This window comes from Rissa tridactyla, chromosome 4, assembly GCF_028500815.1.
Source record: "Rissa tridactyla isolate bRisTri1 chromosome 4, bRisTri1.patW.cur.20221130, whole genome shotgun sequence".
NCBI classification, from domain to species: domain Eukaryota; kingdom Metazoa; phylum Chordata; class Aves; order Charadriiformes; family Laridae; genus Rissa; species Rissa tridactyla.
Window position 1 is genome coordinate 66,020,513 of NC_071469.1, and position 27,781 is coordinate 66,048,293.

General features: G+C 40.8%; 2 protein-coding genes across 2 annotated transcripts in view; one reads left to right on the forward strand and one right to left on the reverse strand.

Annotated features, from left to right (window-relative positions):
* The window catches only part of LRRC9 (leucine rich repeat containing 9), a 39,529-nt gene extending 37,880 nt beyond the window's left edge, over positions 1-1,649 (reverse strand). The window contains 1 exon segment of the mRNA XM_054199286.1: positions 1,456-1,649. Within this exon segment, the coding sequence (XP_054055261.1) occupies positions 1,456-1,649 (194 nt within the window).
* Positions 1,650-26,650: 25,001 nt separating this feature from the next.
* RTN1 (reticulon 1) overlaps positions 26,651-27,781 on the forward strand; it is a 116,688-nt gene continuing 115,557 nt past the window's right edge. The window contains exon 1 of the mRNA XM_054199532.1: positions 26,651-26,952. Within this exon, the coding sequence (XP_054055507.1) occupies positions 26,763-26,952 (190 nt within the window). The 5' untranslated portion in view covers positions 26,651-26,762. The remainder of the gene's footprint in view (positions 26,953-27,781) is intronic.

Below are 27,781 nucleotides of genomic sequence, written 5' to 3' on the forward strand. Positions count from 1 at the left end.
TGTAATGAAAATTAAACCCTGGAAATCCATAACTTTGTCTATAAGCTAGTATATGTCTGTGTATACATACACACACACACACGTGTACATACATATATGTATGAGGGTAGATCGTGTGCTTTATTAGTTTTGTAGTTTTCTGCTTCTGGAGTGGCTGTATCAAGTAAAACTTATAATAAAATCTTTTGGCCAGGAAAAAATAAAAAGTTTACATGGAATTTCCCTAAGGGTGAGATTCAGTTTTAGATGAAGACACAAAGTAACAGGTGCCCACATGTATGCCTCCTGCCTAAGCTCTCATATTAGTCAAGAGATTTACCAATAAAGCCAAAGGATCCTGGAAAGCCATTCAGATGACCAGACAGGAGGTGTTTAGGGTATGCTAAATTGACTTATTCTATACGTTCCCTTGACTAGATCGACCAACAATGGGATTCAGAATATCTATTGTTATTTCAGGGACCTTAAAAGTATCCTGCAGCAGCTGTTCCAGAGGAGTGCAGTTTTCTGTATATCCTCCTAGATATGTGTGGTGTCTTTGTCATGGAGACTTACAAGAAATTAAATTTGGTGTGTGATAAAGTCAAAATAAACTTTATTCTATCCAAAACTGTTTAAGAGTCTGACATACATTAATAATCTACAAGTTCAAGATGTAAAATGGAATCAATACTACACAGCCGACTTAATAATTCTTAAGCTTTAGAAATGAGGATCCGAAATGTGCAATCACTCACCTAGTAAGGCAAAGGCTCTCAACCTGCAGGAGTTACCATGGGGGGTGTCCCAAACCACAAGGAGGGTCCCTGAATGCAGACCCTCTGCTCTGAGAAGGACCGACTCAATTTGCCCTCTGGGGGGCTCCATTTATACGCTAGTTGAATCTGATCTGTGGTCATATATAGTTATGTTACTCCTCACTGAGTGCCTTAACTTCCTTGTCTTTAGTGGCACGTGGATTAGTGTCCTGAACCCCAGACTGCAACTTCTAGATTTATCAAATTAGAATTATCAAACACTTATTAGTAGTAAGAGTATGCTTGTTGCATCAGCTTTTTTTTCGTTTTCAAAGCACGTACACAGTATATTAACCACAGTATGCACAATCTACAGCCTTAATATACCACATCCCTGCTGCTTTTGAATTTCTGCCACAGTATTTACTGACACACAGCTCCACTAGCAAGTAATTTGGTACAAGAAATGAAGAATATATTTTTCCATTTACAACAGCTAAGAAAATTACATTAGACATGAATTAGATTTGGGTGGATGCCTGCTCCTCTGTGCTCCCTAGGGGAGCTCGGGGAATTGTTCTACCTCATCTAGTAAGGACACAGCTTCTCTCTTCTCGAGCACCGCCTCCACAGAGAGCTTCCATATAACGCATTCCTGTTATTAACATGGCTCCCATAGAGTAATGCCACCTATTTGCCTGCTCCAGCCTATTCTGACCCAGCACCCAGGCCCACACTACTGCCACCTCTGTGGGACACCGCCTCACCCCGCCCACCAGCGGGCAGAGAGCCAATCGGAGGCAAGTGACACCCTCCTCCCCTTCCCCAGTGGCCAGGTGGGGCAGAGTAGCAGCCAATCAGAGGCGTGGCTGTGAGGCGGGAGAGCTCTTGTGAGGTGGGGGCCGTGGCCATGGCGGTTACCTCAGTGAGAGGGGGCTGGGGGTGCTGATGCGCTCTAGAGGGCTCAGCACTGGTAAGCCCAGCCAAAAGGGCTCATGGAAACTGGGTTCTTGTGTTTCTCAGCTGTGCTAGGCCAATGGTCTGATAGCAGCACACTAAAGGCCTTACCTATCACTTTGCCGGGCACCTGGCCCAGTGCTGATGATTAATTTAAGCTGCAGTGACTTTTCCTCTTGCTGAGTTAGTGTGTGGGGTGGTGGAGTGTAGCTGATAAACTGGTTTGTGAGATGTCAAAATAGAGAGTTTTGTTCTGGCTTGCATACTTCCCTTGGTCAAGGAGGGTGCCATGTCTGTGCAGAAGTTTATCTTCAGGGGGCAATTTAAGGTGACTGTGCCAAACCGCAGCACAGAAGCTTACTGTGGCTTAGCTTAAATCAGTTAGAAACATGAGTGTGGGGTAAAAAAAGCCATTCTTAAACCAAAAGGACTGTGTTCACTGAGCCATTTGCACTGGATTAATTATATCAATTTAAGAATAATTATAATTAAATCACTATGTTTATTTTCTTGCATGCAGTGGGAACAGCTGAGCATTTTCTAGTGGTAGAATTGCTCAGCAGAAACTTGGATCTTCACTGAAAAGAATGTCATCGAAGATGTCTGATTTGTGAGTAAGGAGGTTAAATTTATTGAAAATTGCTAAGATTTCTCTTAAAGTCTTTGTATTAATGTTTCTTAACGTTTTTAATGGAGAGGGAGAAAATTGCTCAAGCAGCTTCTGCAATTCTACCGAGACGTATCAATTGGTCTGTAGCTCGTTACTTGCGCTGCTTTTTCTTGTCGCCAGATGTCATTCCAAGTCCACATAAGACAGATAGCTTCCATTTATTTCTACATTGTAAGAGATGTTCTGGCTTTGTCTTAGACTTCTCTATCCAAAGGTGCTTCGTTTCACGTACCCAAAGACAAATATATATATATATACACACACACACCGCTTCTTTTAGCAGAAATCTGTAATAAGGTAAGTCTATGAGTCGAAATATGCCCTCCTGAATTAACATATCACAACAAGTACATAATGGAACAATTTGAAATTAAAAAGGGGATGTTATTTCTCTGAAAACTGTGCACTTTCTAATTCAAGGGGGAAAAAAAACCCCAGCCATCTATTCTTTAGCCTTCTCCAGAGAAATTTTTGTGTAGTTTTTTGTGAACGGAGTGTGCTCTGTTCCCTTTAAGAAAGAGGGTTTTGTTTAGCAAATGATTCCTTTCCTTTCTCATTGACAAAGAATCTTAGGGGTAACATTCTCACTAAATTAGTTTAGGCAGCTAGGCCAACTGATACCATTTTGTGGCCTGTTTAATATTTTTTTAAACAGTAATTGACTGAATAAGCATTAAAACTGGACATTGCATCCAAATTTAGGTATTCATTGGTACTATCAGTAGCAAAATGCAACTGCTTTTGTTTCTGAGAATCTAACGGAGTGACTCATTATTGGCAGTGAGGAAAGCCAAATAATCTAATTTGGGTATAGGGATTTCTATTCGACTTGAAAGCACTCCTTTCTTACCATAAGGGAATTATTGTAAAAATCAACATTTTTGTGAAACACTTTGGTCCTTTCTAGGTGACTGAATTATCTCAGAGTGACCTGCTCTGGCAGCCTAAAATCTGTGTGTGTAATACTCTTAGTCTCTTCAACTGCAGCAAACATACAGGGTAGCATTATAATCATTAATTCAGCTCATTAGCGACTAGCTAATGTTACTGCTAGATAATCTTGTGTTGGTTTATAAAGCCATTGAAATGTATATTTGCATGTGCAGTATTTAAAAAATGTCTGGCAGCAGTTGCTAGGTTTCTCTTTTAATGTAAAGGATTTTCAAACTTATCTCAGACTGAATTAATCATTTCAAGTGTGTTATCTTTCACCTTCTGCTGTGGCACATTCTGCTTTAATTCTGCTAAAGCCTTTTAGCATAATTTGAAATCACTTCATAGTGTAGTCAAAGCAGCTGTTTAAGTGCTGATGGTGCTTTGCTGCTGTATATTTACTTTCAGAATTGTCCTTGTAGTTTTGCTGACTACTGTAGAAACTTTTCAAACCATTGTTCACAGATTCTGATGGATCACTGTGCATCAGAGGCATGTGTTTTTGCCTCTGCCTTCTACTGATGTTGGTATTTTTATAGGCTAGTAGATGATTTCTTTTCACTGGCATTGTTAAACAGTTATCATTGTATTTGTAGAAGAGTATCCATCCTTAAAAAAACACTGTTTGTGATCTGCATGCAGCTTTTTGTCTGCTTCTGCTTTGTATCACTGGAATATTTCTGACTTCCACTGTGTCATTTATTAATCCAAGTGCTTCTAGCATCATCTCTGCAAACTTGTGCGTATTTAGATCAAATGTCAGAACAAGTGGCAAGAAGCAGTGATGACAGACCTCATGTAAATGTTTGAGAGATTACATTTTAGAAACTAGGCTCTCTATACCTTATCATTAATTAAACACTTTAGCTAGCTTTTACTATCAGGTAAGATATATGAGATTTTGGCTTGTTTTTTCTAATAATTTTAGCAGTATAAATATTTTGATGTGAGACATGGCTATGTCTTTTGAAGTGTTTAAAATAATAGATTTCTCATTAAGCACCTGTGAAATGTCACCCCTTCAGATGTGATGGAAGCAGTTAGGTTAGCAGGATAAGCACAGACAGTAGTTGGAAACATGATCTAGTTATGTTAATGTCTCCACTTAATAATGCAGAGTCCTTACTCCCACTGAGGTTAAGAAAAATATTGCTGAAACAAGACTGAGGAAGGCTTTTAGGGTTTGGCCTAACAGTGGTGATGCATAAAGTGTGTTCACAAGAGTCCCATGAGCCACGAGAACAATTGTGGCAAGGGGAGAAGAGCACTTGCTTGCCTTTGGCACTGCCAAAAATAGATGTTATTCAGGGAGCATTCTGGCATCTATCCCAACCTAGTTACAGCTTGACCTGCAGGATCGAATGGGATAAAAGTGCGTTGTCTCAAGTATGTCACTAGCGACAGACAGTTGTCACAAAAAATCCAGAATCATGACTTTAAATGCACATGCATTAGTGTTTTATCTAAAATGCCTCCTGACTATTTGAGCTCTGGGTGGAAAAGGCCATTTCCCAGCAGCTCTGGCTGCACCCTCATGCTGCAGAGCATATGATGCAGAATGCGTCAGTGCTGTGGGGTCCTGCTCTCTCTGCAGCTTACCTGATTTCACAGGCAACTGTTCACCATTTTTCTAAAGTAAATGAACTACGCAGAAGCATATAGATGGGTATGTATGTCTGTGCTTTGTATTTTGCATGTTTTTAGATCATCTGAGTTGCTGTATTTTCTCATTTATTTGGATGACAGGCCATAAAAACTGAAGAGTGAACTCAGGTGGGCACTGGGCATCTACATGAAATTCCCTGTGGAACAGGACAACTGGCTTCTTATGTACCTGTTAATAACATCTGGAAGGAAAACTGAGTTATCTCAGGTGATTTTGTCTTGGGGATAGCTGCTGAAAATTTCCTGTAAAGAAATTTAAAAAAAACAAAAAAACCCCCCAAAAACCAAGCCCAATAAAACTTCGTTAGTGCTCTTAAAAACAATAGATATTACTTACAGAATATTTTATTATTGCAGTAACTTCTTCGGCCAGCTCTGGACTGGATAACATGCTAACAGACAGAAATGAGCTCAGCATTGATCTATAAATTAGCAGTTGCCTAGTGACTCATGCTACGGGCACACAAAAAATAGCACTATGCAGTAATGGATATATGCCAATTTTTTGTTAGGGTCACTATCCCAGAGCTTACAGCAATTTTTGACATAAATTTTGACAGGGAGTGTAACCTGAAAATGGAAAATGTCAATGAAAACAAGGAATTGTTCAGAAACCATCAGCAAGGTACCTACAAAGGAATGTTGCTATAAACACACTGCAAGGAAAAAAAAAACCACACACAAACACAAAATCTGGCCCAAAATATATGAAAATAAGTAATGTAGCATAAAATAGAATTTGCAGGCCTCATATTAAATGGTTTAGAAATTGGCTTAAAAGCAGATCTCAAAATGGGAAAAAATAATTGTCATGACTATTAATCAGTTTAATGAAACTATCTAATCATTTTATTGGCCACCCAAATGGTAACATAGGTCTCTGCCAGTTAAATCTGCAGATGGCGCAGGCTTGTTGAGTAGTAAGTAATGAAGTTATACCTACAAAATTATTTGAATCACTTAATTAAATGGTCACAGTCCAGCAATATGCACTTCAATACAGCTAAATGCAGGCTGATACACTGGGGCTATATGGGCTACAGCCACAAGGTAAGAAAACCCGTCTTGAAATGCTCTGACCCAGGAAAGTGATGTAGGGTCATCAATAGCAAACTCTTTCAGCCTGAACTCCCGGTGTAGTGCTATAGTTAAAATAACCAACGCGATTGATGTGTTTGTCAAACAGATGAACACAGAATAAGACAGAGAAGGGATTTTTCTTTTGTATGCACTGATAAATAGCTCCTGTAATGGTATGTTCATTTAATGTGCCTTCACTCCAGAGAAGGAGGCCACAAACATAGCCATGGACTGGAAACCAAACCTGATGATACGCTGCTAACAGCCCCTCACTGTTGAAAGGAAGGTTGAAACTGAACTGATTAGTAATATGTAGATAGCTATGGAAGATTACAGCTGATAGTAGAGGGGTTTTGAGTCTGACAGGAAAAAGTGCAACACTATCCAGCCACTGAAACTTTAAGTTGAATGATGTCTGGTAACATGCATGTAATGTGTTGTCAGCTTTAGTGGGGGTAGTGTTGTGTCAATGCTGAATTTTTCCGTAGCATTAATCTCAGTGGGATCTGACTTAAGTTAGAAATCAGCACCTGTGAAACTGCATCCTGATAGTTTAATGGACAATATTGAAAGAGAAGTCACAAGATTTAAATTTTATTAATTTCAACATTATCCTTCCTTGTAATCTATCAATAATATCCAAACCCACCAAGCTTTTTAAATTTTACAGTCTATATTTTTGAATGCTTATGAATGATAAAGTATATGATTTCTCCAAGACGGGGATCAAATTCTTCATGCTTTCTAAAAAGGATCTGCAGATGTAGGAATTGAGTGTGCTTCTTGTCTAAGGGGTGAGTATTTCCAATTTTTGTCAGAACAAACTCTGCACCAGTACTTTGAAAAACATCACCTTTTCCTGTCTCCATCCTTTTTGTCTTTCTTTTCTCTCTATGCATCAGGGGCCTGAACAATCTCCATTGAAACAAAAGTAAATCTTTCATGGAATATGGTGTCATTACAGGTTCATGAAGTTACAGGGGAAGTAATTTTGGCTGTAATCTGCAGTCCATGTGTACTCCTATAGCTCCACTGAATCCCACGGAATGATGCTAGTTTCGTGCCTGCTGAAGGCCAGAACTGTTTTATGGTCATATTCTTGCCTGCTATTGGCAAGGCACAGGGCATTAAACCCACGCCAGTGTGGGTGTGGAAGAATCATTTCAATCTTATGAAGCATCCTTATGAATCATATTTTCCCAGAGCCTGGTTATATTGAGATCAGGACCACTTGTTACAAAATGGTAGGGAGAAGCAAACAAAAGTATTCAAGGGAGTTCTTGAGCGCGTTCTGCAGTCACACTGTAATGTCAGTTACCAGAGGTCTCTACGAAATGTGAACCCCAAAAAGCACCACAGAAGTAGCATTGGAACATTTTGTTTGATATCTGGGGCAAAAGAATTGCACTTGAAAGCAGCAATGAAATTTTTACCTGCTTTGCTTTTGTTGCATTTTTTCATGGTTACTAGCATATCTCTTTGTCTCTGAGGCACAATGGAAATTGAAAACCTACTGGACTGGAACTAGTGCAGTCAGCTTTCCAGGATGAAATAATACCTTAATTGGTCTGTCTGCATGGATGAAAAAGGGCCAAACCCTATCATTCCAGTCTGAGAGATATAATGAGAAAAACATCATAGATCTGATATCAGCAAATCTTCCTGGAGCTATTTGTATCTTTTGATGAAGAGACCTAGTAACATAATTCACAGAACAAGGATACTATAAAGAATTACATCAAAACATTGTAACTTATATTAAAACTTGTATCAAAGCACTGCTTTAAGTATGTAATGGACTTCCTACATAACCAGTTTAAGGAAATGGGGGGGGGGCAGAATTTCTCTTGTATTTCTTTTTTTTTAATCAAACTTTTTTTTCTGAATCACAGAAAACAAGCACCTTGAGAAGTCACCTAATTCACCCCTTTGCTCCCCGAGGCAGAATGAACTCTTTCCAAACCTTCCCTGTGTGCTGTTTCTGTAACCTGTTTTTAAAAGCCTCTGGTAATGGAAATTCCAAAGACTAATGGCAAATGTTAATCACAATGAGTGGAGAAGGTTAGTGAGTGCAAGAGATAATAGTGATATGCTCAATGGTACTTTGATATTACATCACCCTTTAGATTTTGTTGTAGGAAAGCAAGAACCTGGAAGTTTCTAAGGCTCAGCTGGCTATGTCAGGAGATTCCATCATTTCTCTGAACTATTTCTACAAGTTTGTAACCCTTTATCTTGCATAAGGAATATATTTCTTGTTCAAATTCCTGAACTGAAGATTGATAGCAGGAAATGGAATGAGTGTGCTTTTTACTTATTATTGTGATAGAGGAAAAAACCCCCAATTTATAGTTTTGAACACTTTAATGTATCACAAACCTCAAAAACATAAAGTCATTTTTGAAATCACCTAATAGGGAATCATATTTAGCTGTCACTAGCTTCCCACTGTAAAAAAATGTTGCAACGCAGTCTAAAGGACTCAAAATTACTAAAAATATAAAATTAATATTCTAAGTTAATATTCTGAATGAATAAGTTAATGAAACATCCTAGAGGCTGCTAAACATTGTTATACTTTAGGCAAAGGAAGACTGAGAAATTATCAACTTGTATTAGTAGCACCCAGTTCTGCTTCTCAAAGAAGGACTTAAGGCTCTCTGTTCATGTTATAGTTAAATTAAAAAAAAAATAAAATTCCTGCCTGGTTCTGAGAACGACAATCAATGTATTTCTTTTGAAAAGATGCAGCAAAAAAATGTGTCTTTAATTATTCCTCTTGTATCTCCATAGGTAAAAATGTCCTAGGACAAAAAGATTCTGTATGAGTTTCTGTTATGGAAGTGACTGTACTCTGGCAGGTTGAGATACTGATATTGCCAAAGCAAAGGAGAATTTTGAGAGGCTCAAGTGACTGAATACATCTGAAATGTAGAATGAGTCCATCAATAGGTGTGCCAGGCCTGTGGAAACCTTGAGTATCAAGAGGCCTGACAACTGCCTTTAGTTGCTCTGGGAGAGGGATTATGGTTTCAAAAGAGCAGCTGAAAGGCTGCACTCACGTTTCTGGAAAATTATTTTAGCAATATGATATATCAGTCTTTCTAAGCATAGTATAAAAACTAGATACTAGGCCTTGGGACACCCTATTGTTTCATTTTTGAAGTGAAGAATGTGCCTTTCTCTTTCTCTGATAAGAAAAGGTTGGTTCTATTGGTTCTGTGACATCTGATGTTGAAAAATTAATGTGAACACCTTTTCCAGACCTTCATCTTACCACCTCTGTAATTGTTTGTAAGAGTCACACTGGGACCTCCTTGCTCTATTAAATACAACTGATAAAAGAACAGGAAGTAAACACCACCCCCGCCCCAACAAAAAGCAAAATAAAACAAAAAAACCCATGGAAAAAGCAGAAACTACGTGTAAGGGCCACATGGCCTATTGCCAGTCAATGTTCGTTCCCAGAATGGGGTAAATCATGGATGTGGGTCTCAGTAGAGAATTTCCAGCCAGTACAACCAAGAAGAGAATTTCTCTGTTAGAAGAAACACAAACACTGATAGTATCAGGTGCTTTGCTTCTTGCAGAAAAGATGAAATGTGGTGTGAAATGTTGATTGTAGTACTGCATCATATTCTTGACCACATCTTGGGCCAGCTATGATTCAAGTTATTTCCTTCACTGAACTAAACTTCTCATAAGAAGCTCACTAGAACAACAGTAGCAAAGGCTGGGTTGCTATTTACAGCAATGCATACATGCCATCAGAAAAATTGCCTTCTGGGATTAAGAGGGAAATCAGACATAATGAAGACTTGTTTCTTCGTTGTGCATCCCACAGACCAAATTTATTCCAACAGATGAGTAAAAGATGGAAAGACATGCTAATTAGCAGCCTTTTTTTTTTTTTATGAACCTGTACCTCAGGATCTAATTTGCCTTCTAGATAAGGCTTATGTTGCCTGTGCTTTCAGAGGCAAAGGTGGCCAAGTTTCTGTTTCTCCAAGTGTTATGTTCATGTATTTCAAATGCTTGAAGAAAACTGCTTCAGATTAATGAATATTTATTTATATGGTCTGTATATACCTTCTAGACGATGAGAGGCCTCTTTCACTACTGGGGAATTACACAACACAATAGGTTCTGCAATGACAAAGAAGGTAAAGGGAGCACAAAGGTTGAAAGTCATGGGTAAGACCATTATACCAGAGTGGTGGAGAACATTCATGGTTGTGAGACAATAAAAGGAGGGAGAACAGAACAGGAGGAGTCTGCAGGGAACAACAGCAAGAGGAGAAAAGCCAAGAGAAATAGCCAAGATCTAATTTCTTTGCCTACAGTTTGTATGTTGAAGGAAGAAAACAGGAAATATTTAACGGAAAACAAGGATGGAAGGAAAAGAGAGATCTAGAGAAAAATATAAAAAATAATTTAACTAGTTAGATTAAATTGGCTATGAGGACAAGATAATTTCCTGGGAAATATATACGAGTAGTTGTTTGTGTCATATCTCTGTGAATTTGGAGGAAAAAGATAGGTGTGATAAATAGTTGTGCTGGAAGAAATTGAGACCTAACACTCTGCTGTTCACAGCCCAAAGCATGACACATGTACTTCTAAAAATTCAAAGCCATGCTGGCAAGTCATTTCTTCCCAATTTTTATGATGCAATTGGAAACAAGATGTTTGTAAACAATAGGAAACAATATGAAGGTGGCTGAAATGCTAGTTCAGGGCCAAACTTGTACTAAATTTTACATCAAGTCTGACTTCAGAAACACTCAGATATTTAAAGATAATGGGATGCTAAAATGTTCACTGACTCATGACATCAACGAATGAAGCCACAGAGGAAGTGTATGGTACTGTACTATACTGGTGGTAGCATGTAGTGAATAAAACTTTAAGAACTGTCTTAGCATGTTTGAAAGACAAGCTCTGAGCCTCAAGACTACAAAAGCAGAAGACAGAGGTTAATTAATTTGTTACTGTTACTTGGCTTTTTTACTGGTCAACCACAAAGGATGCATTAAGAAGGCTACCCCCACACCCCAGCAGCTTCTCGACATGTGACAGATCTACAACTGTGCTGCTACAGAGGTAATAAAGACAGGCTCAGGCAGCAGCTTTTCTCTTCCAAAACTACCTCACATTTCTAGGGAAATACTGAACAAAATAGAGAGGGAAGAATGAGAAAGATGTTAAATTTGGCAATGATAATGAAACTCTGAATATTGGACTAGCATCAGGCTAGACTGATTCTCTCTTGCAAGGCAGACTTGATTACTTTTATAACAGAATTACAAAATGTAATGGAAAGAGGGAATCCAAAATCTGCCTTGTATTTGATGGAATATTTATTTGAAAAAGATATCTCTCAAAGCTTAATTCAAGGGGATTTAGGTGGGGGGACTGTCACTGGCAGAGTGGTAACACCTGTATGAGATCGTATAATGAAACTGGCCATTGATCAAGTGAAGTCTTCAGCTTTCCAATAAAACAAAGAAATCTCAGCTTACTCTTTTGACAAGTATTACTGAAAGTGTAATATAGTACTGCCTAAATCAAATCAGTTACAGAAATCACACAAATATGCAGATGAATGCTGCTTCTGCTGCAGGGGAAGGAATGGGCATGCTGATTTGCCTGCACAGATACATCCTGTGAGAGGAAACACCAAGCACAGTCCACACTGTCTTGATCTGTCCCAGTTAAAGTTATGGCAAAATTAATCTGCCTGCATGACGTGTCCCTGAGGATTATTTATGAGATTATGGTGTGAGAGACAAATCAGAAATTGGCGATGTGTGGATGAAGAAGCAGCAGTGTGCAACATGCCCCTAAATTCAGGTTCAGTGGTTAAAAAAGTCACTGCTCACTGACTGCAGTGAGCTTTGGCACTGGCAAGACACTTGGCAAAACCAATTTCTTCTGTCTGTCCCTTTCTAATGCCTCTAGACTTTCAGTCACCAAAGGAGATAGCAGAGGTCCAAGTTGGGTGGATGCCAGGCAGAAAGCAACAGCTTCTTTTAGCATTAGTTTACACACCATTCTTAGTCTCCAGTCTTCTGGGGTTGCAGCTGGATTCAAAAGATGGTTATGTGGGTTAGATCCTGTTGCCTCTCTGCCTACTCTTTCACCAGAAGAGGAGGACATGGGCCAAAATTCTGTTAAGACAGTTGTAAAAAATCAAGGCAGCCTCTCCAGCTGTTGGGACCTGCCTGAAAAGCTGCAAACCCTAATCTCCAGCCTCTCCCATAGGACCCGAGTATCACTAGATAGAATTGGTGAGAGGTGATCTTCAGCCTTTTGGGCAAAAGGAGTTCTGTCGCTCACCATGCCACCAGAGAAAGATGAATGCAACAAGGGTCAAGTTAGCAGACAGAGATGCTTCATGCATACCTAGGTTTAGGGTTTGTGTGATGTGTATCCTTGTTTGCTGTGCATGTGTGATGTGGTCTGTCTACACAGTACGCAGTCCTTACTGTGCAGGAGCAATGGCTGCGGCATATACAGAGGGATATTTCTGTTGCTGGAAAGTCAGGGTCTGAAGCAGGCTGATGCCACCATGCTTCATAAACAGCAGAGTCTCCAAAACCAGAGGACACAAACAGATAAAATTATCTCTGTCACAGCAAAGTTATGGAGCATAGATTTAGTGCTGTGAGAAGAATTATCAAGCTGGGTGTGAGGGAGGGAAATGGGGGGAGGCAGGAGAGTGGGAAACGATGTCTGAAAAGAGGGGTCACAGGGGGCATAGCGTTCAATGCATGGATCCTCCCAGTAATGTTCAGGGAGGACGTGTGCTGCTGTGTGCTGCTATATGCTGCTACTCATAAACAATGTGGAAAACAGAGAACAATGATGTGACAAGGATTACAAATCATGCAGAATTAGTCAGGTTAGTAAAAACAAAAGCTGTCTGCAAATAGTTGCAAAAGGGACCTCATAAAATTTGAGTAACTGGGTGGTGAAACAGTAGATGAAACTCCATGGCAATAACTGCGAACTGCTGCACATGAGGAGAAACAGCTGTGACTACAGATATGCAGCAGTGAGCTCTAAATTATCTATCACATCTCAGGAAAAAAGATCTCAGAGTCAATGAAAATATCAGTTCCCTGTTTGGGAGCAATGAAAAAAGCAGCAAAAAGTTTGAAACCACTGAAGGGGGAGACAATAAAACATCACACTGCAGCAGCAAATCCCTAGGGTACCCACACCTTACATTGTACAAGCAGTTTGGCCTCTTCCCAGTTCCTCATTCGCAAAAATTTAAAAAATATGACTAGAAAATGCTCAGGGAAGAGTACTTAATGACCAGCAGTATGGAATAATTTCCATATGAGGGTAGTCTAAATAGAAGTGCTTCCCCTGGAAAGCAGATGACTAAATCACAGAGGTATATGAAATATATATAAAATAAATATTTATATATAAAAATATATACCACACAGGTGTCATGAAGATGTAAATAGGGAACAATAGCCATTATTTCTTACTATACAAGCACATCATGAAACTGCCAGGCAGGTTCAGAACAAACAAAAGGAAGTATTTCTTCAAGCAGACTATAATTAAATTGTGGAACTCATTGCTACAGGATGTCATGGAAGCTGAAAGCATAAATGAATTAAAAATGCAATTAGACAAATTTATGGATATACCTCCATCAAAGGTTGTTAAACAGAAGGATATGGTTTCAATATCTGACTCGGGAAATCTTTCAGCAAAGATTGCAGGAAATTTGCAAGGATATATTGAGGAAGGAGGGCGGATGATTTTCACTCCTTGTGAAAGTGAGTGATTTTCGCTCCTGGTTGCCCTCTCTGTGTGCACTTTCTCTATTCAGCTGCAACTGGACCCTCTCAGAGACAGGATCCTGAGCAATCCTTTGGCTTGACCCATTATAGCTTTTTATAATTCTTACTTTATTTCCTTTCTCCTTTCCCTTTACCTGTCTCTAGTTTTTATAACCAAGCCATTGGATCAGCTAAAACTCCCAGTAGCATAGCTCCTGGCTGAACAGACTTTACAACCCTCTTTGACTCCTGGGAGTGTTGGACAGATTAGCCATGTCTTGTCTTAATGCTCGGCACCTGGCAAAATGGGGAGGAGTTTTAATTAGCTCCTGGCTACATGAGCCATAGAGTTTGTTTTCCTTGATGCGTGCTGGAAAAGTTTTTGAAGACACTTCTAGGCTAGTGTGGGCAGTTGTCTGAGGCACACAGCAGACTAGAGTTACAGTTCTAATTAATGGTGATGTGCTCCTGGAATGGCTGTCAGAGTGCACAGCGACAATAGTTAGTCAGTTGAGCTAGGTTGAAAAAATCTGTGTTAGAGCTACTCTTCATGAATGGATTTCTGTTATCTAAAAGAGAGCTTAAAGGCACAATTCTAAAATACGTAAATGATCCAGCTCTGGAACAGGAATTGGGGATTCCTGTTCCAATTGGGGAAAAAAAAAGAGCAGCCAGGAAATTGAGTTTGGAAATTAGCTTTAAAAAATGAGCTCTCTCTTGTAAGCTGATACATCTGGGAATTGCCCTGCCCCTCCTCCTCCCCATATTCCTGTTCTCAGTGTCAGGTAGAAATGTTATTTGGTATATAGAAAAGCAGAGGTTAAGTGACCAATAGCAGGAAAATGAAATGACAGTGATACATTGAAATGGAAATGGGGGATGGTAAATTTGATCTGCATATACAGAGGCATTATGTCATGAAGTCTCTTTTGATATAACTGCAATAAAATCACATCTACAACACTGCAGCTATTGATAAAAAAACCCCATAACAATGTACACAGATTTTAAAACCTGCAGCAAAATGAAATAGGGAGTGACTTTTGGGAAGCTATGAATACATCAGCAAAGAAAACACCAGGGAGGGGGAGGAGTTGTTTAAGCTAAAGTACACTGTTGGCAAAAGAGCAAATGGCTGTAAACTGGCCATGAATAAATTTAGTCTGGAAATTAGAAGAATTTGTCTAATCCTAAGAGAAGTGAATTTTTGGAACCACTTTCCAGTAGAAATAAAAGGGATAGAACACTCTACCTTATTTTTAAATGACAGTGAACAGTTTATATGATATTGTTGCCTGAAATAGAAAAGGACTGTGCCTGACAAGCCAGGAAGTCCCTTATGTTTTTGTATTTTAAGCAACTCTGTATTATAAGATGAAGGTAGATTTGAGAACATAAACATTTGAAGGGCAGAGTGAGAAGTACTTTCTTGAGAAACTTCCTGGGAGTGAAGTGGTTATGCAATATTTACTCAAAGGAACTCATGGATGACTCATCATTTGGGTTGTCTAAAATAAGACTGAATAAAGCAGTAATCCAGGTAGTTTCAAGATGTGCCCTGCAGTGGCTAGTGTAATGAACAAGGCAATCTTAATTGGTCTGTCTTCATCATGAGTCATGTTACAGTGCAGGTGAAAGGTGCAAAGGTGCAAACCCTGGAGCCCACTGACAGAGATATGATACACAGGGAGAGGGATTCTCTTTGGTAGATGCTGAATAGGAGGAAATAGTGACCAAAAGTCATGGCTGTTGGACTGGGGACTCCTACCTCATCACCTCAGCTTGCAGGCAAGTGGTGTCAGGTTTTTACATTGTTGATATGAGCAGGGTCTACATCTTAGAGAGAAGCCGGCAGGGAGGTATACGTTTCAAGAGGAGCTTCAGAACCAGTGTTTCCAGCTGTGTGGTTTAAAGTGTTATGAAAGAATCTTGGATTTTGAGACCAGGTGGCTTCAGGAAAGTTCACATAATAAGATACTAACCATGGAAGTCAGCACTTAAAAGATTAGACCTTAGGTATAAGGATTGGCCAGTGCAGACTACAAAATTAGCTTCTAATTTTAGTTTTATCTTTAAACAGCTTACTTTTTCTCTGTGAAGATGACTTTTTTTTGAATATTAAGCTGCCATCTAATCTTGTGTTTCACTTTGGGAAAATATGATGTTGGAAATGCTCAATGATCCCCTCTCCTCTTTCTCAGGCACATAGGAGGGTCGTCTGTCATCTGAATGACAAACATAGCACTGGGTTTTGTGTTTAGAGCTGCTGGAACGTTATTTTCCAGATCAATGGTGAAAGTGATTATATGGAGACTGGAACATGGAAGACACAGTAGGATGGAAGAACAGGTCAAAATGCTTTGCTCTTACAAGAACAGTCACTGGTGCTTAGCTTTAGTGCATCTTTGAAATAACAGACTGGATCCTTTGTAGTGTATCACTGTGGCACTAGGCACAACACAAGTTTTAGAGAGTGCCATTATTACGCCAACAGGAAATAGCTTCACAGTAGTGTTGTTAGTGAACTAGAACAGATCTTTAACAGAGAATGAAGCAGTTCTAACTTCATTGTCTATTTTAATGGAAAATAAGCCATAGTAAAATGTATTTGGGAAATTAAGCTCTCCAAATGAATTTTCTGATTTTAATTCAAACTAAAGTTTTGATTCTTTACATTTTGACACTTGTTCCCATGCATATCAGTAAAAGGTAATTTCATTGTCCTCAGAGAGATCTTTTAATCTACCCCCTTCACATTTGCATTCCTTGATTAAATAAATACGCACTGAGGGCTTTTAGTATCTGACCACACCCACATACACAACAGATGTCAAGCAGTTACCCTTTATTCTCAATATACAATCAAATTGCTAAAAGCATTGAAATTCCAGGCTCTGTCCAAGACTGATGGATGAATAATTACAATAAAAAAGACTTGAAGCTCTCACATTTCTTTTTCATTAACTCACTTGATCAAACTTTCAATACTGAGAATACCAGAGCTGGACAAAACCTTGTCAGCAATACTTTCACCAATAAAATACAGCTTCAGAATCATGAATTATCTCCTACTGATTCTGCTGAACTGCTTCAGCTGGGAGAAGGAAATGCAAATCCAGAATCCAAACCACTATTTTGAGATAGTGTCATTTAAAATGTTTAACTTTCACAAAGTTATCACATTAACCAAAACTATTTCAAAACTTATTTCATATAAAATAGTGAAAGTTTAAAGATGCAGGAAAAAAACATGTATCCACCATTAATAAGCACAAAGGCAGTTAAGCTAGTAGCTTAGTACAGCTGCAAGTAGAAGAAGCTGAGAAAGTTCTGAGAAGTCAGAAAAAGACGGAATCACAAATGATTCCTCCCTGTTTCCACAAGTCAAACCTCAAGAAGCCCCTTCATAGCTTGTATGTTTTCAACTCTATATTGAATCATGTGGTCACTTACTGTGTGTTCATCTCATTTTGATTTCTCACCCCTGGCTGGAGAGTCAGAGTTGCCAGGATTCCCCCCTTTTTCAGAAGCCTCTTTGGGAGTATCGCAAGAATTGTGTATATGTCAGGGAGGAATCATTTGTGTTTTCCAGGTTAATTTTGTCCAGAATGGTCTTGTGAAATCTGTTCTACTAACAGCTGAACAGAGGCAATGCTGACCTGAAATGCTTTTATTAGCATTACATTCCTCCTTCCATTTGGAGTTCGCTTTTCTCATGCTGTCCTGGGAGCCCAGTTATCTCACTTTTTTTTTTCCCCTTTGCTAGCCCGTATCTCCAGTTTGCTTTGTTGATTGAGGTCCTAGAGCTCACAAAGCCCTAGCTGACCAGTGTAAAGGACAGGATTATGTGAACATGTGGTCTTTTCACCACTTAAAGGCAGGGCAATCCTTAGGAAGGGTTGATAAAATTTCCAGGTGTAAAGCATAGAAAATATTAAACTTGTTTCACTTGCTTCAATTTTTCTCCCTAACTCCCCAAGCTGTGTGAAGGGCAAAAGCTCATTTCCTCTTGCAGTATCTTTCACTGTTCTTATCTATTCTGTTTTCTTATCTATTTCTCTACCATGTTCAGCTGTAATGAGTTGATAAGAATTCAGATAAGAAAATTGCATTGAATGGGACATTGTTTTTTCGTTCTTGGTCACAATAAGGATAGATTTTTTTATGCCTTACTCTGGGAAACCATCCCTGTAATGTTGCTTGTGAGTGGCAAAACCCACTTTGTTGTCATGGAGATTAGTTGTAACCTGTAATTCTATTTTCTTAAACCTAATGATGATGGCCAAAAGTTGTATGTTGATGCATACTATGAACTTTCGAAGGCAATAATTAATCTCAGCATTTTGAGGAAGGTAACATTTTCTTCACAATCCAGCAGAGGGCCCTGGATCTGATTTCACTTTTTTTTGGCAGGATATGACTTTAATTATACAATGGGGCTGTTCACAGGAAACGAACAGAGCCCTGTTTTCAGTTCAGGTTTTGATTTTTGCAAAAGTTAAGTTACATTAAGAAAAGAACGTGCCACAAATTATAAAAACAAGTAATCAGACTTATTTATTTATCTACCACTCCACTGCAAAATGCAGAATAAAAATGATGATTTTAGGGGTTATTTATATCAGGGATTAATCCTGCCTGGTTTTGCTTTTTCAGCACTGACATCAGCTAGAGTTTGGGGAATGTAGGCTTGTGTTCATTGCAAACATTTAATTCAAAAAATAAAGCCACAGATGAGTAGAGCTGGTAAGAATTTGCAGGTTGTTCTCTCCAATTTGAATAATGTGATATACAGAATGACCTACAAAGTGATTTTGAAATGTAAAGCAATAATGTTCCCTTTGAAGTGCTGATATCCAGTGCTAAATGATATATCAATTAAATGCAAAAACAAATCCCAACCCTGCAAATATTATACAAAAACAGCTTATTTGAAGTCAATGGGATTAATTGCAAATATAAAGTAGAGCCTGGTTCTACAGCACTTCTGTTAACTGGAGTGAATTTCATTAATTCAATAAAAAATAGATTAAAGGTCTTGGAACAACTCTAGCTTGGCTTCATGCTGGCAAAATGCAATCCCTGCCTGACTCAGCCGTCTGTGGGTCTCTAGCACTCAAGCACCTCAGAGTTGTGTTTAACTTTGCACTGCAGACCATTATAGTTCTCATATCATAGATGAGATATGCGGGCACTGACTGGCAAAGGATTAAATTCAGTATTATAGCCTAACTATTCAGTATCATAACACCTAACCTTTACGCAGATTGAGCCAGCTCAAGAGAACAACTAGACCCATCTGTTATTTGCTATCTATTTTGAGATAGAGTAGCCATGCTCAGTGTTGACTGGGTATGAGCCACCTAATGAACAGGCAATGGCCTCTGGCTCAGATAACTTCTTCTCATAAGACATATTTAAATGAATAATTAGAAATGGGGACTTCTGAACCTGATTTTGATTTATGGATTTGCCCCAGTGGCTGCTCTAAAGATGTCCTTGGTTCTCATTTGTATACAAAGCAAGAAAATTAGGTCTGTGCTATAAAAAATGGAAAAAAAGACGAGTATGTTGCTCATTAGGGGAATATAAGTCCCAGCTATCAGGTTACACTGAGGCAGCTATTGCAATGTTCAGTTTTATCACATACAGATTTATCTGTCCTCAGACCTTTTACATTAAACTTGATCTCTATTAGCTATAGAGATCTAGCTAATAATACCTATTAGCATTGTATCTTTAAATGAACCAATGGCGTATATGTAGATGTCCTCATAGTGACTATTAGGAACATTGCTGATTACCTCCAGGTGACAATTGCTTAGAGGTACCTCTGGGCACAAAGCATTGTCTCTATCAAGAATATGTTCCCTTTCACCGTAGTTTTGGTAGTTTTGTCAATATTTGCATATTGCAGCAGTTCTGGGTCTTAGGGATGGTGGATGTGCCTCTCAGTTACACTAAAATGTGTAATCTTTTGTGTGTTTTAGAAGTGATTGCAGGTCTTATCTCCATAGGCTGATTCTTTGATACCCTCTGTGCCATGCCAAACCCTAAATGAAAGCATATTTCTGTTTCCTCCAGCATGCAAGCTGTAATCTTTAGCATCTATGAGTTTCCAGAGACATGCAAACGGTACATAATGAACACTCAGAGTCTGAAAAATGCGTGTACTGTATCAGCATAAATCACGACTCAAATGCTAACCTCTAATGGACTTGCTGTGGAGCTGTGTAAGCGCACAGTGCACAAATACCTTCTGGTGTAATGCAAGGGAATGAGAATTCATAACGAAAACTGGTTTTGCTTCTCTGGAAGCTGGCTGTACCTTTTGGATACCAACTGAACTGTCCTATGATGGAAGCAATTCTGGTTAGACCTTTGTCTCACTTTCTTCAGGTTCTCCCAAAAGCAAATCTTTTAAAAAGCAAATATTTTTATTGTAGTTATTTTTGGTTTACTTTTGCTGTTTTACCAGTATCAACACCATTGCCTATGTAAACTTCTGGCCACCATATGATCTGTTCAGAGCTCACATAGGCTGTCTTTTGGATACTTTCTCTTCAGCTGGATCATTAGCAGTGAAATTAAATAGCACCAGACACATCGGTATCAGTCTGAATATATTTCTCAGTGATGACTGGTCCCTGAAACTGCTCTGCCAGGGCTTGAAAAGGAAGTCCTGTTCTGTGCAGCTGGGAATCTCTGATAGGACAAATTCTAATGCTTTTTCTTTTAATAACCCTGGGCTGGGCTCCCAGGATGAGCACTGTAAAAAGAGAAAAAGATTACTGTTCTGGAGATGCTTGTGAACAACACTCGCAATAGCACACAGAGATCCTGCTGCTGCATGGAGGACGTACTTGCAAATAATATCCCTAACTAAGATCATGCATTCAGATGCAGACTCCTCCTCCAGTGTCCTCCAGGATAGGGAGTAATTTCAATAGACGTATATTCTAGAGGTGAATGCAGAGCCTTTCAGACATAGCACTTGGATGGCAATTCAGCTACCAAGCACTGCTGAAACTAGGCCACTACTGAATGTATCTTCCATAGGCAGAGCTTCCACCTACTCACCTGTCTACTCTGCTCAGCTCTCCTTCTATACAAAAAGGTTGAAGCTGGGAAGAAGGGCTGTGTTCATCAGAGGCCTGGTGGGTTTTCTCCTCTCTGACACCTGATACATGCACATCCCATGGCTGTGCCTGCTCACGTGGTCAACAGTTTTGCTGTTTAAACTCCTGTCACTGCATTTCCTTGTAAAACTCCCTTTTCAGAGAGACAGAGGTAATCCTCACTGCTCCTAGAATGGCTGTTGATGTGGAGGGGAGGAAGGACAGAGCAGTCAGTCAGGCTTACCCGGGGAAGGCACCACCTTTAATCACATTTCATTACAACTGGAAAGCTAGAGATGCTGAAAGCTCTCACATGATGTGGGAATTAAAGGGCCAGGCAGGGACTTTATTTACTGTCATAGCATGACTATAGCCAGGCAGACCTCAGAGCAATGAACTGGCTGCTAAAGAATGTGGCTATGAGCTTTGAAAGTGAAGGAAGTTTAAATTACACAATATGCAGTAAAAATGCTACTATTTAGACTCTAATATTTTTGAAATTGCACTTACTACAGGCCCCAGATGAACCAATCTCCTCATTTTACAGCACGTGGTAAGAGATGGCCCTATCCAGGAGATCATTTTCAGAGCTGCAGTCTTGGACAAGAGTACCTGTCTCATCTCTGCAGCCGTTCATTACAAAGGAGAGCACACCCTACACAGCTGTTTGTCTGGGGAGGCTGTTATCACACCCATACTCAAAATTCTCTTTTCTGGGCTTAACGAGTTTTGCTGTTTCTTTCCTGGCACTGGGATACTTGTGCTTTCAGGAGCAAAATTGGATCTAAGACCCACTGGCTGATGCAGAAACTTACTCCAGGTTACAAAGCAGTGCTGGAACTGCTCTGTAACCCATCTGGTGGGTCCCAGGAGTGCTGTGGGGGAAGCGAGGAGGTGGATGATGCCTTGAAGCTCTGCAGGAGGTTGGGGTACCTATTTCCAGACAGGCCTGAAGCTTTAGCCTTGGCAATTGTAGCAGTGAGAAGAGTAGATGAAAAGGACCTTAGAAAGGTTGCCTGGCTCATTGCCAGAACTTGTGGACATGAAGAGGGGGAAGGTCCAAGGGGCTCCCGCAGAAGGACCACTGTGCAAGAGCTCTTTGGTGGACTGAAAGATGACAGATGGCCTTTGCTGTGGGGAGAGCCACCACCATGTGTCCACTTTTCTCTCAGGCCATTTGCTTCTCTGTAGTCACAGTTTTGAGTAGTTTGGCTTGCCCAGGAGAAGTCATTATTCTTACCAGGACTCCAGCCTTGCCTTGAGAGTCATGACTCTCTGTGCCTTGTAGGGCAGGCCTGTGCCTGGTTTACCCCACAGAATGGCTTCTGGGGTTTCTTCCTGTCTGTGTGCAAATGAGATCTGACTGCATGCAGTAGAAGGAAATTCATGCATGCTGGCCAGGACAGTGCCGTCACACACTCCCAGAGGTTTGCCTGTTTAGGGGAGAGGGTATGAGACACGTGTGGAAACCAGGTGGCCTGCAGTGCAAAGTGGTGAATTGAAAACCAGACCGTAGCTGCTACAGTGATGGAGTCTTTGCTATGGGGTAGGGAGAGGTTGTTTTACTTATCTTTGTTTTCCTATTTATGTCAGAAGCCTCTTTTCTTTTTCTGCTTTACTTTTTCCTATTGCAATTAATTTATTCTAAAATCTCAAGAATAAATCCTCAAGGAAGAGGAGATGATTTTTTTTTGTTGCTGAATCAGTTGATATACCCTGCCAGGTCCTATGCTCTTTGCTGGTAATGTTACATCTGAGACCAAAAATCCCCTCGAGGTTCAAAGTCACTTTGGCCCAGCAGCATACGTCAGCTGCAGAGCACAAAGGGCTATAATGGAAAGAGAAGCAATTTGTATGTATATGTTTTCAGACTTCATACATTCATATGCTTAGAATGTCCAAAGGGAAGAAAGAAAGAATTAAATACCAATGAGCAGAGACAGATGAGCCCTGCGCAAGTCAGTTTTCAACACAATACAATACAAACTACTAGGAGCTTTTGTAAGTTCATTGAAAACAGAGAAATCATCTTTGTTCCTTTGTCCTATTACTTAAATTCACACCTCTCTTAAGCACACATTTGATTAAATCTTCATACAGCCGGATCTTCCTGCAGAGATCTTAAAAAAGCCTGTAAAATCTCTAGTGACTTAACGTTAAACATGACAGCCCAGGTTGTGCCAAGTTCAAAGTTTTCTGTACAAGCTTGCAAAATGGATTGATCAAGCTTTCTGAGCACCTGTCCTGCTGTTCCTGGTGGTTTGGGTTTTTTTTCATTCATCTTGGCAAACCAAAGCTTTGCTATCAGAAATGTATGTACCACACCTGTGATGGTCAGTGGGAGCCCAGGATTTGTGTCCAAGGTTAGAAATTAGACCTCTAGTTTCCCACCCGATATTATGTGGTGATGAGCAAGTCTGATTGTATTGCATGAGACTGTTCCAGGTCACCTGGGGACTGTACAGGAACTGGTGAAATAAAGCCCTGGGTTGCTCTACAATTGGGATCCCTGAAGCAAAACCATGTTTTTTCTTTATTTATATACTTGTCCCTGATTGTCCCCATTTTTCTTCAATAAGCAGAGCACACAGTCCATACTCTTTCCTCTAAGTCTTTTACTATAGTAAAACTGTCTGTGTTCACACCAGCAACCCTCAGATCATGATAACCTTTTTGGTCTGTAGAAATGAATCATTCCTAGCATATGTGCACACATTCTGATGCTGCTGCATTATCAGAAGACCTTTGTGATCACATATTGCTCACACAGCAAAGCTGTCAGGGGCTTGGTGGTCTTACAGGCCTTCTCCTGAGCCCTCTAGTCCATTACAGACCCACACAAATAGTATCATAGGGCTGCCCCAGAGAGTGATGAACAGAAAAGAAAACTGGGGAGTCTGAACAAGGACATGCATTAACATCTATGGGAAGACATATTTTTGAAAACATACTGTATATCATTAACATCATTAATGTAACTTTGAAGTCACTATAGTCTTGCTGGAGTCATAATCAGAAACTATACAATGTGTGACATGGTATATGTCAAAGGGGAAACCACGAATTAGGTCAGCTTTGCTTTGAGGTCAACTTTAGGTGGGGGATTTGTCAATACAAACATGATGACTAAAATCATATGCTACTGAACTACAGCAAACACCGTCCTATTTTGACATAAACAAATAAAGAAAATATGATGACCCTGTGCATATAAGGCAGGTTGAGCACACTGGAGGGGCATATTTTCACCATCGTTCCATGAAGATGTTAAATAATGCTTAATTAATAAATGCTTTATGTGTGAGTTACAGGAGAGTCAGTGTTCACAACAAGGGGTTAGGTGGAGCTGCATGGTTCAAGCAGCTTTTTCCATAGCAGTACCCTCAATCAGAAAACTTGATGCTGATATCAAAGATAAATTTTCTGCCTATCTACCTCAGGTGTCTTTGCAGTATGGGTTACCTGGAAGTAACTCACAAGTAGAGCTCAATTTGGTAGACTATGTTGTATGACACTTAACTCTGTAATTGTTTTAACAAAGCAGTGGCTAAACAGGAGATTCACCGGTATCCTTTACCCGCTGGATAGCCATATTTCAGCCAAGTGGTTTGGAGTAGATTTCTTGTTCTAGTCCAGATGGTCTTGCTTGCTGTGTTAGAGCATATGTTACCCTGAAAGTAAAATGATCTGTATAATAATTGCTGATCTTGAAATAGGGTGCAAAGCATAGGAAAGGGAGAAGTGGGTTTGATGTCACTGTTTTTCAGTAATTAATCACACTAGAGGGCTCAAAACAAGAAAGAAGTTATTGGTGGTTAGATGCACGCTGTCTGTTGAGATTTGCCTCAAGTACTAACTCGAGAACCTATACCATGGGTTTTCAAGCGTGGCTGTCAGGGCAGGCAGAACCTTCAGAGTCCATGGGACCTTGTGCGTACAAGTGCAGTTGATGATGGTATGTCATGAATCATGTTTGTAGAAGCTGTCCCACAAGACATAAGAGCTTACAGGGCAGACAGAAGACAGCACACTTGGTTTATAGCTACTTCTGAAGTGTTTTTTTATGTGATTTCTCTTTTTAAAGACAAATCTTGCTGGCTTTAGCCTACAGTATCTCCACAATAGAATTGTACCATGCAACCCCAACCAGAATAACTTCCTATTCTTTAAAATAGCCCTTGCTACTTAGAGCTTGAGGCAGTGGAGTTTATCTGAGTTCACAGCAGTCACTTCACTTCCAGTGTGATTTGACTGATCTTGAGCATGTGGCTCACACTGGCAGCTTTGGCTGCAGACCTCCAAAAGGACACCCTCTCCCTGCTCCACCTCACCGTGCTGGGGATCCCATTTTTGAAGGGCCATGAGGAGCTGTCACTGAACAGCATGGACTCAAGCAGCAGCAGGATGACTCCCAGAAATAGATCCTGGACTGGAGTGAGGATAAGCATGGCAATTTCCTGGGAGATAACACAAATGGAAATGCTGGAGGCTACTTCTGAGGTTCTTCATCTTGCATTGTGGGCTTATCTGAATTTCCTCCCCCTTTAACCGGAGAGAGTAGAAACGTATTAATTGTTCAAACGCAAGCATAAGCATGCTGGAGCTGGAGAGGGTCTGAAGCATGCCTAGGGATGCTGTGACATAAAGATCACAGATAGAGATCCGTTGCTGCAACAGGCAAAGAGCCAGATGGGGGTGAAGTCTCCTGGCTGGGGCAATTACTCTCCACTTTGTAGCTTGACTTGTCACATCCCAAGAGAGCGGTCCTTCCGCAAGACAGTAAATTTCTTACTTTGACCTGCTGGTGCTGGAGCTCCATGTAATGCGGGAATGGTCCCATACCATTTACCGGACTCCGTTTCCTCTTCTGTGAAAGGTTGGCAAGGATACTGGTTCCCAGTGCACCTTGGAAGTGTCACAGATCCTGCCCTGTACTTCCATCTTTGCTATATGTCGTGCCACCACTGCTCTCACTAACAGCAAGGATCTCTGAGAGTTCACGCTGTTTCTGTTAGCAAGCAAATACAATGGCACACCAAAAAAAAGGAAAGAAAAAAAAGGCACACAGACACCTGCTGTGAGTTTATTTTGACAAGTGTCATTTAGATGCAATAAGCTGTGATCATCTCTGTGGCATGGCTGCAAACAGAAAGGAGCCAACTGGGTAAACAAACCCAGGTGCTGGGAGCAGAGTGCGGCTTCTTCCGCTGCGTCGGGGGGCTGGGAGAGAGAGAGGGGAATGGGAAGCTTTTAGGATGTGCTTTGCTGTGGGCTGTCTTTCCCTCTCCACGAAGTCTGGAGGTGCAGGAGGAACCAGCGGCGTTCCCATGGCGGGTGCATTGCTGTGCCTAGGCTGCGGCGCTCAGTGGGATGCTCTAGAGAGGGGGGGATGCAGAGGAGGGGGATGTGCGCTGTGTGGGGGACCGCAGGAGAGGAGAGGGAGGCGTGTGCCTGCCTGTAAGGAGGCATTTCTTCCCTTATACACACAAGCTGATGCCTACCCTGCTGAAGCAGTTAAACGGGGGAAAGCAGCAGCCAGGCTGGCAGATTCCTGCCCTGTGATATGCCAGCCACAGGGTGACGCAAGGGCTGGAAAGCTCCAACTAACAAGCCATTTTCACCTGCGTAATAAGCGCTAGTGGAGATACAGCAACAGCAGCAGCAGCAGCTCCGAGTCCCCGCAGCCAGACTCCAGCACGGCCGCAGCACCATCGAGCCCTCCGTGGCCACCGCAGCTTTTTTGGTGGCTCCCGCTGCAGCCTGAGAGCCAGAGACCGGCGTCCGCCTTGCAGGCAGCATGACAGCCCCACCAGACCCTCAGGACCTGCTGCAGGCAGGCACTGGGGTGCACTGGGCTGCGGATGGGGTGGACCAGTATGCAGCTGGGGCTCCACTGCGGGATGGAGATGGGGCTCAGCAGCGGGAACAGCTGGTTTTCGGCTCCACCAGGGAACACCCGCCCGTTACCATGGCGACTGCATCCCCAGGTAAAAGGCGAGGGGTACCCAGGGATGCTCAACAAAGGGGCCCCGGCAGCAGCATCTTCTGGTTGTCTCATCCCTGTCCCTTCCCGGGTTCTTCTCCCAGCCTGGCTGCTTGGAAACATTACTAACGAGTTAGTGAGCACGTATAGGAAAACAGAAAATAAGCAATTGCGGCCTTTGCAAATAATCATTTTTGCTGATGTGGGGGAGGGGGGATGCAGGACCCAGCCAAGTTCCCTAAAGCTCTTTGCAGTTTGCTAGGCACAGGACACCCAGATTTCAGTCAAATGTTGGAGGACACCTGACTTGATGGGGCTCTCTCCTCATTTGTTGTACACCTGTACACATCTGGAGTACAGATCTCAAAGGAGTTACTTCAGCTATTCCCCATGCACCTGGAATTCCTGCATGGCCCCTTATGTTATTTCAACATGTAGCTTTTAATGGAGTGCCTATTCTGAAGTGTTAGTATATTTTTTTGCTTGCTTCTGAGACACGTTCATTTAATCGTGGACTTTTCAGTTGTTGTGTTTTCCTCCTTTTGCCTTTTTAGATGTATTTAACTTAAGGTGCATTTAGTTTACCTGGAGTCTGCAGGTTTACTTTTGGGATGTATTTGATTTCCCTTGGTTTAGGGTTCCTTTCTTTAGTGGGTGTATTAACAGCAGGTGTATATCTATTAATGAGCCCCAGAAGGTTTCAGCTTCCAGTAGCTCCTGGTAGAAATGTTTGGGGAAAAATGACTTTATTTCCTTCTTGGTGACACTTGCAGCCCATCAGAGAAACCAAATAACCAAATAACCTAGCTCTGGGGAAGCTGATGGATCCCGTC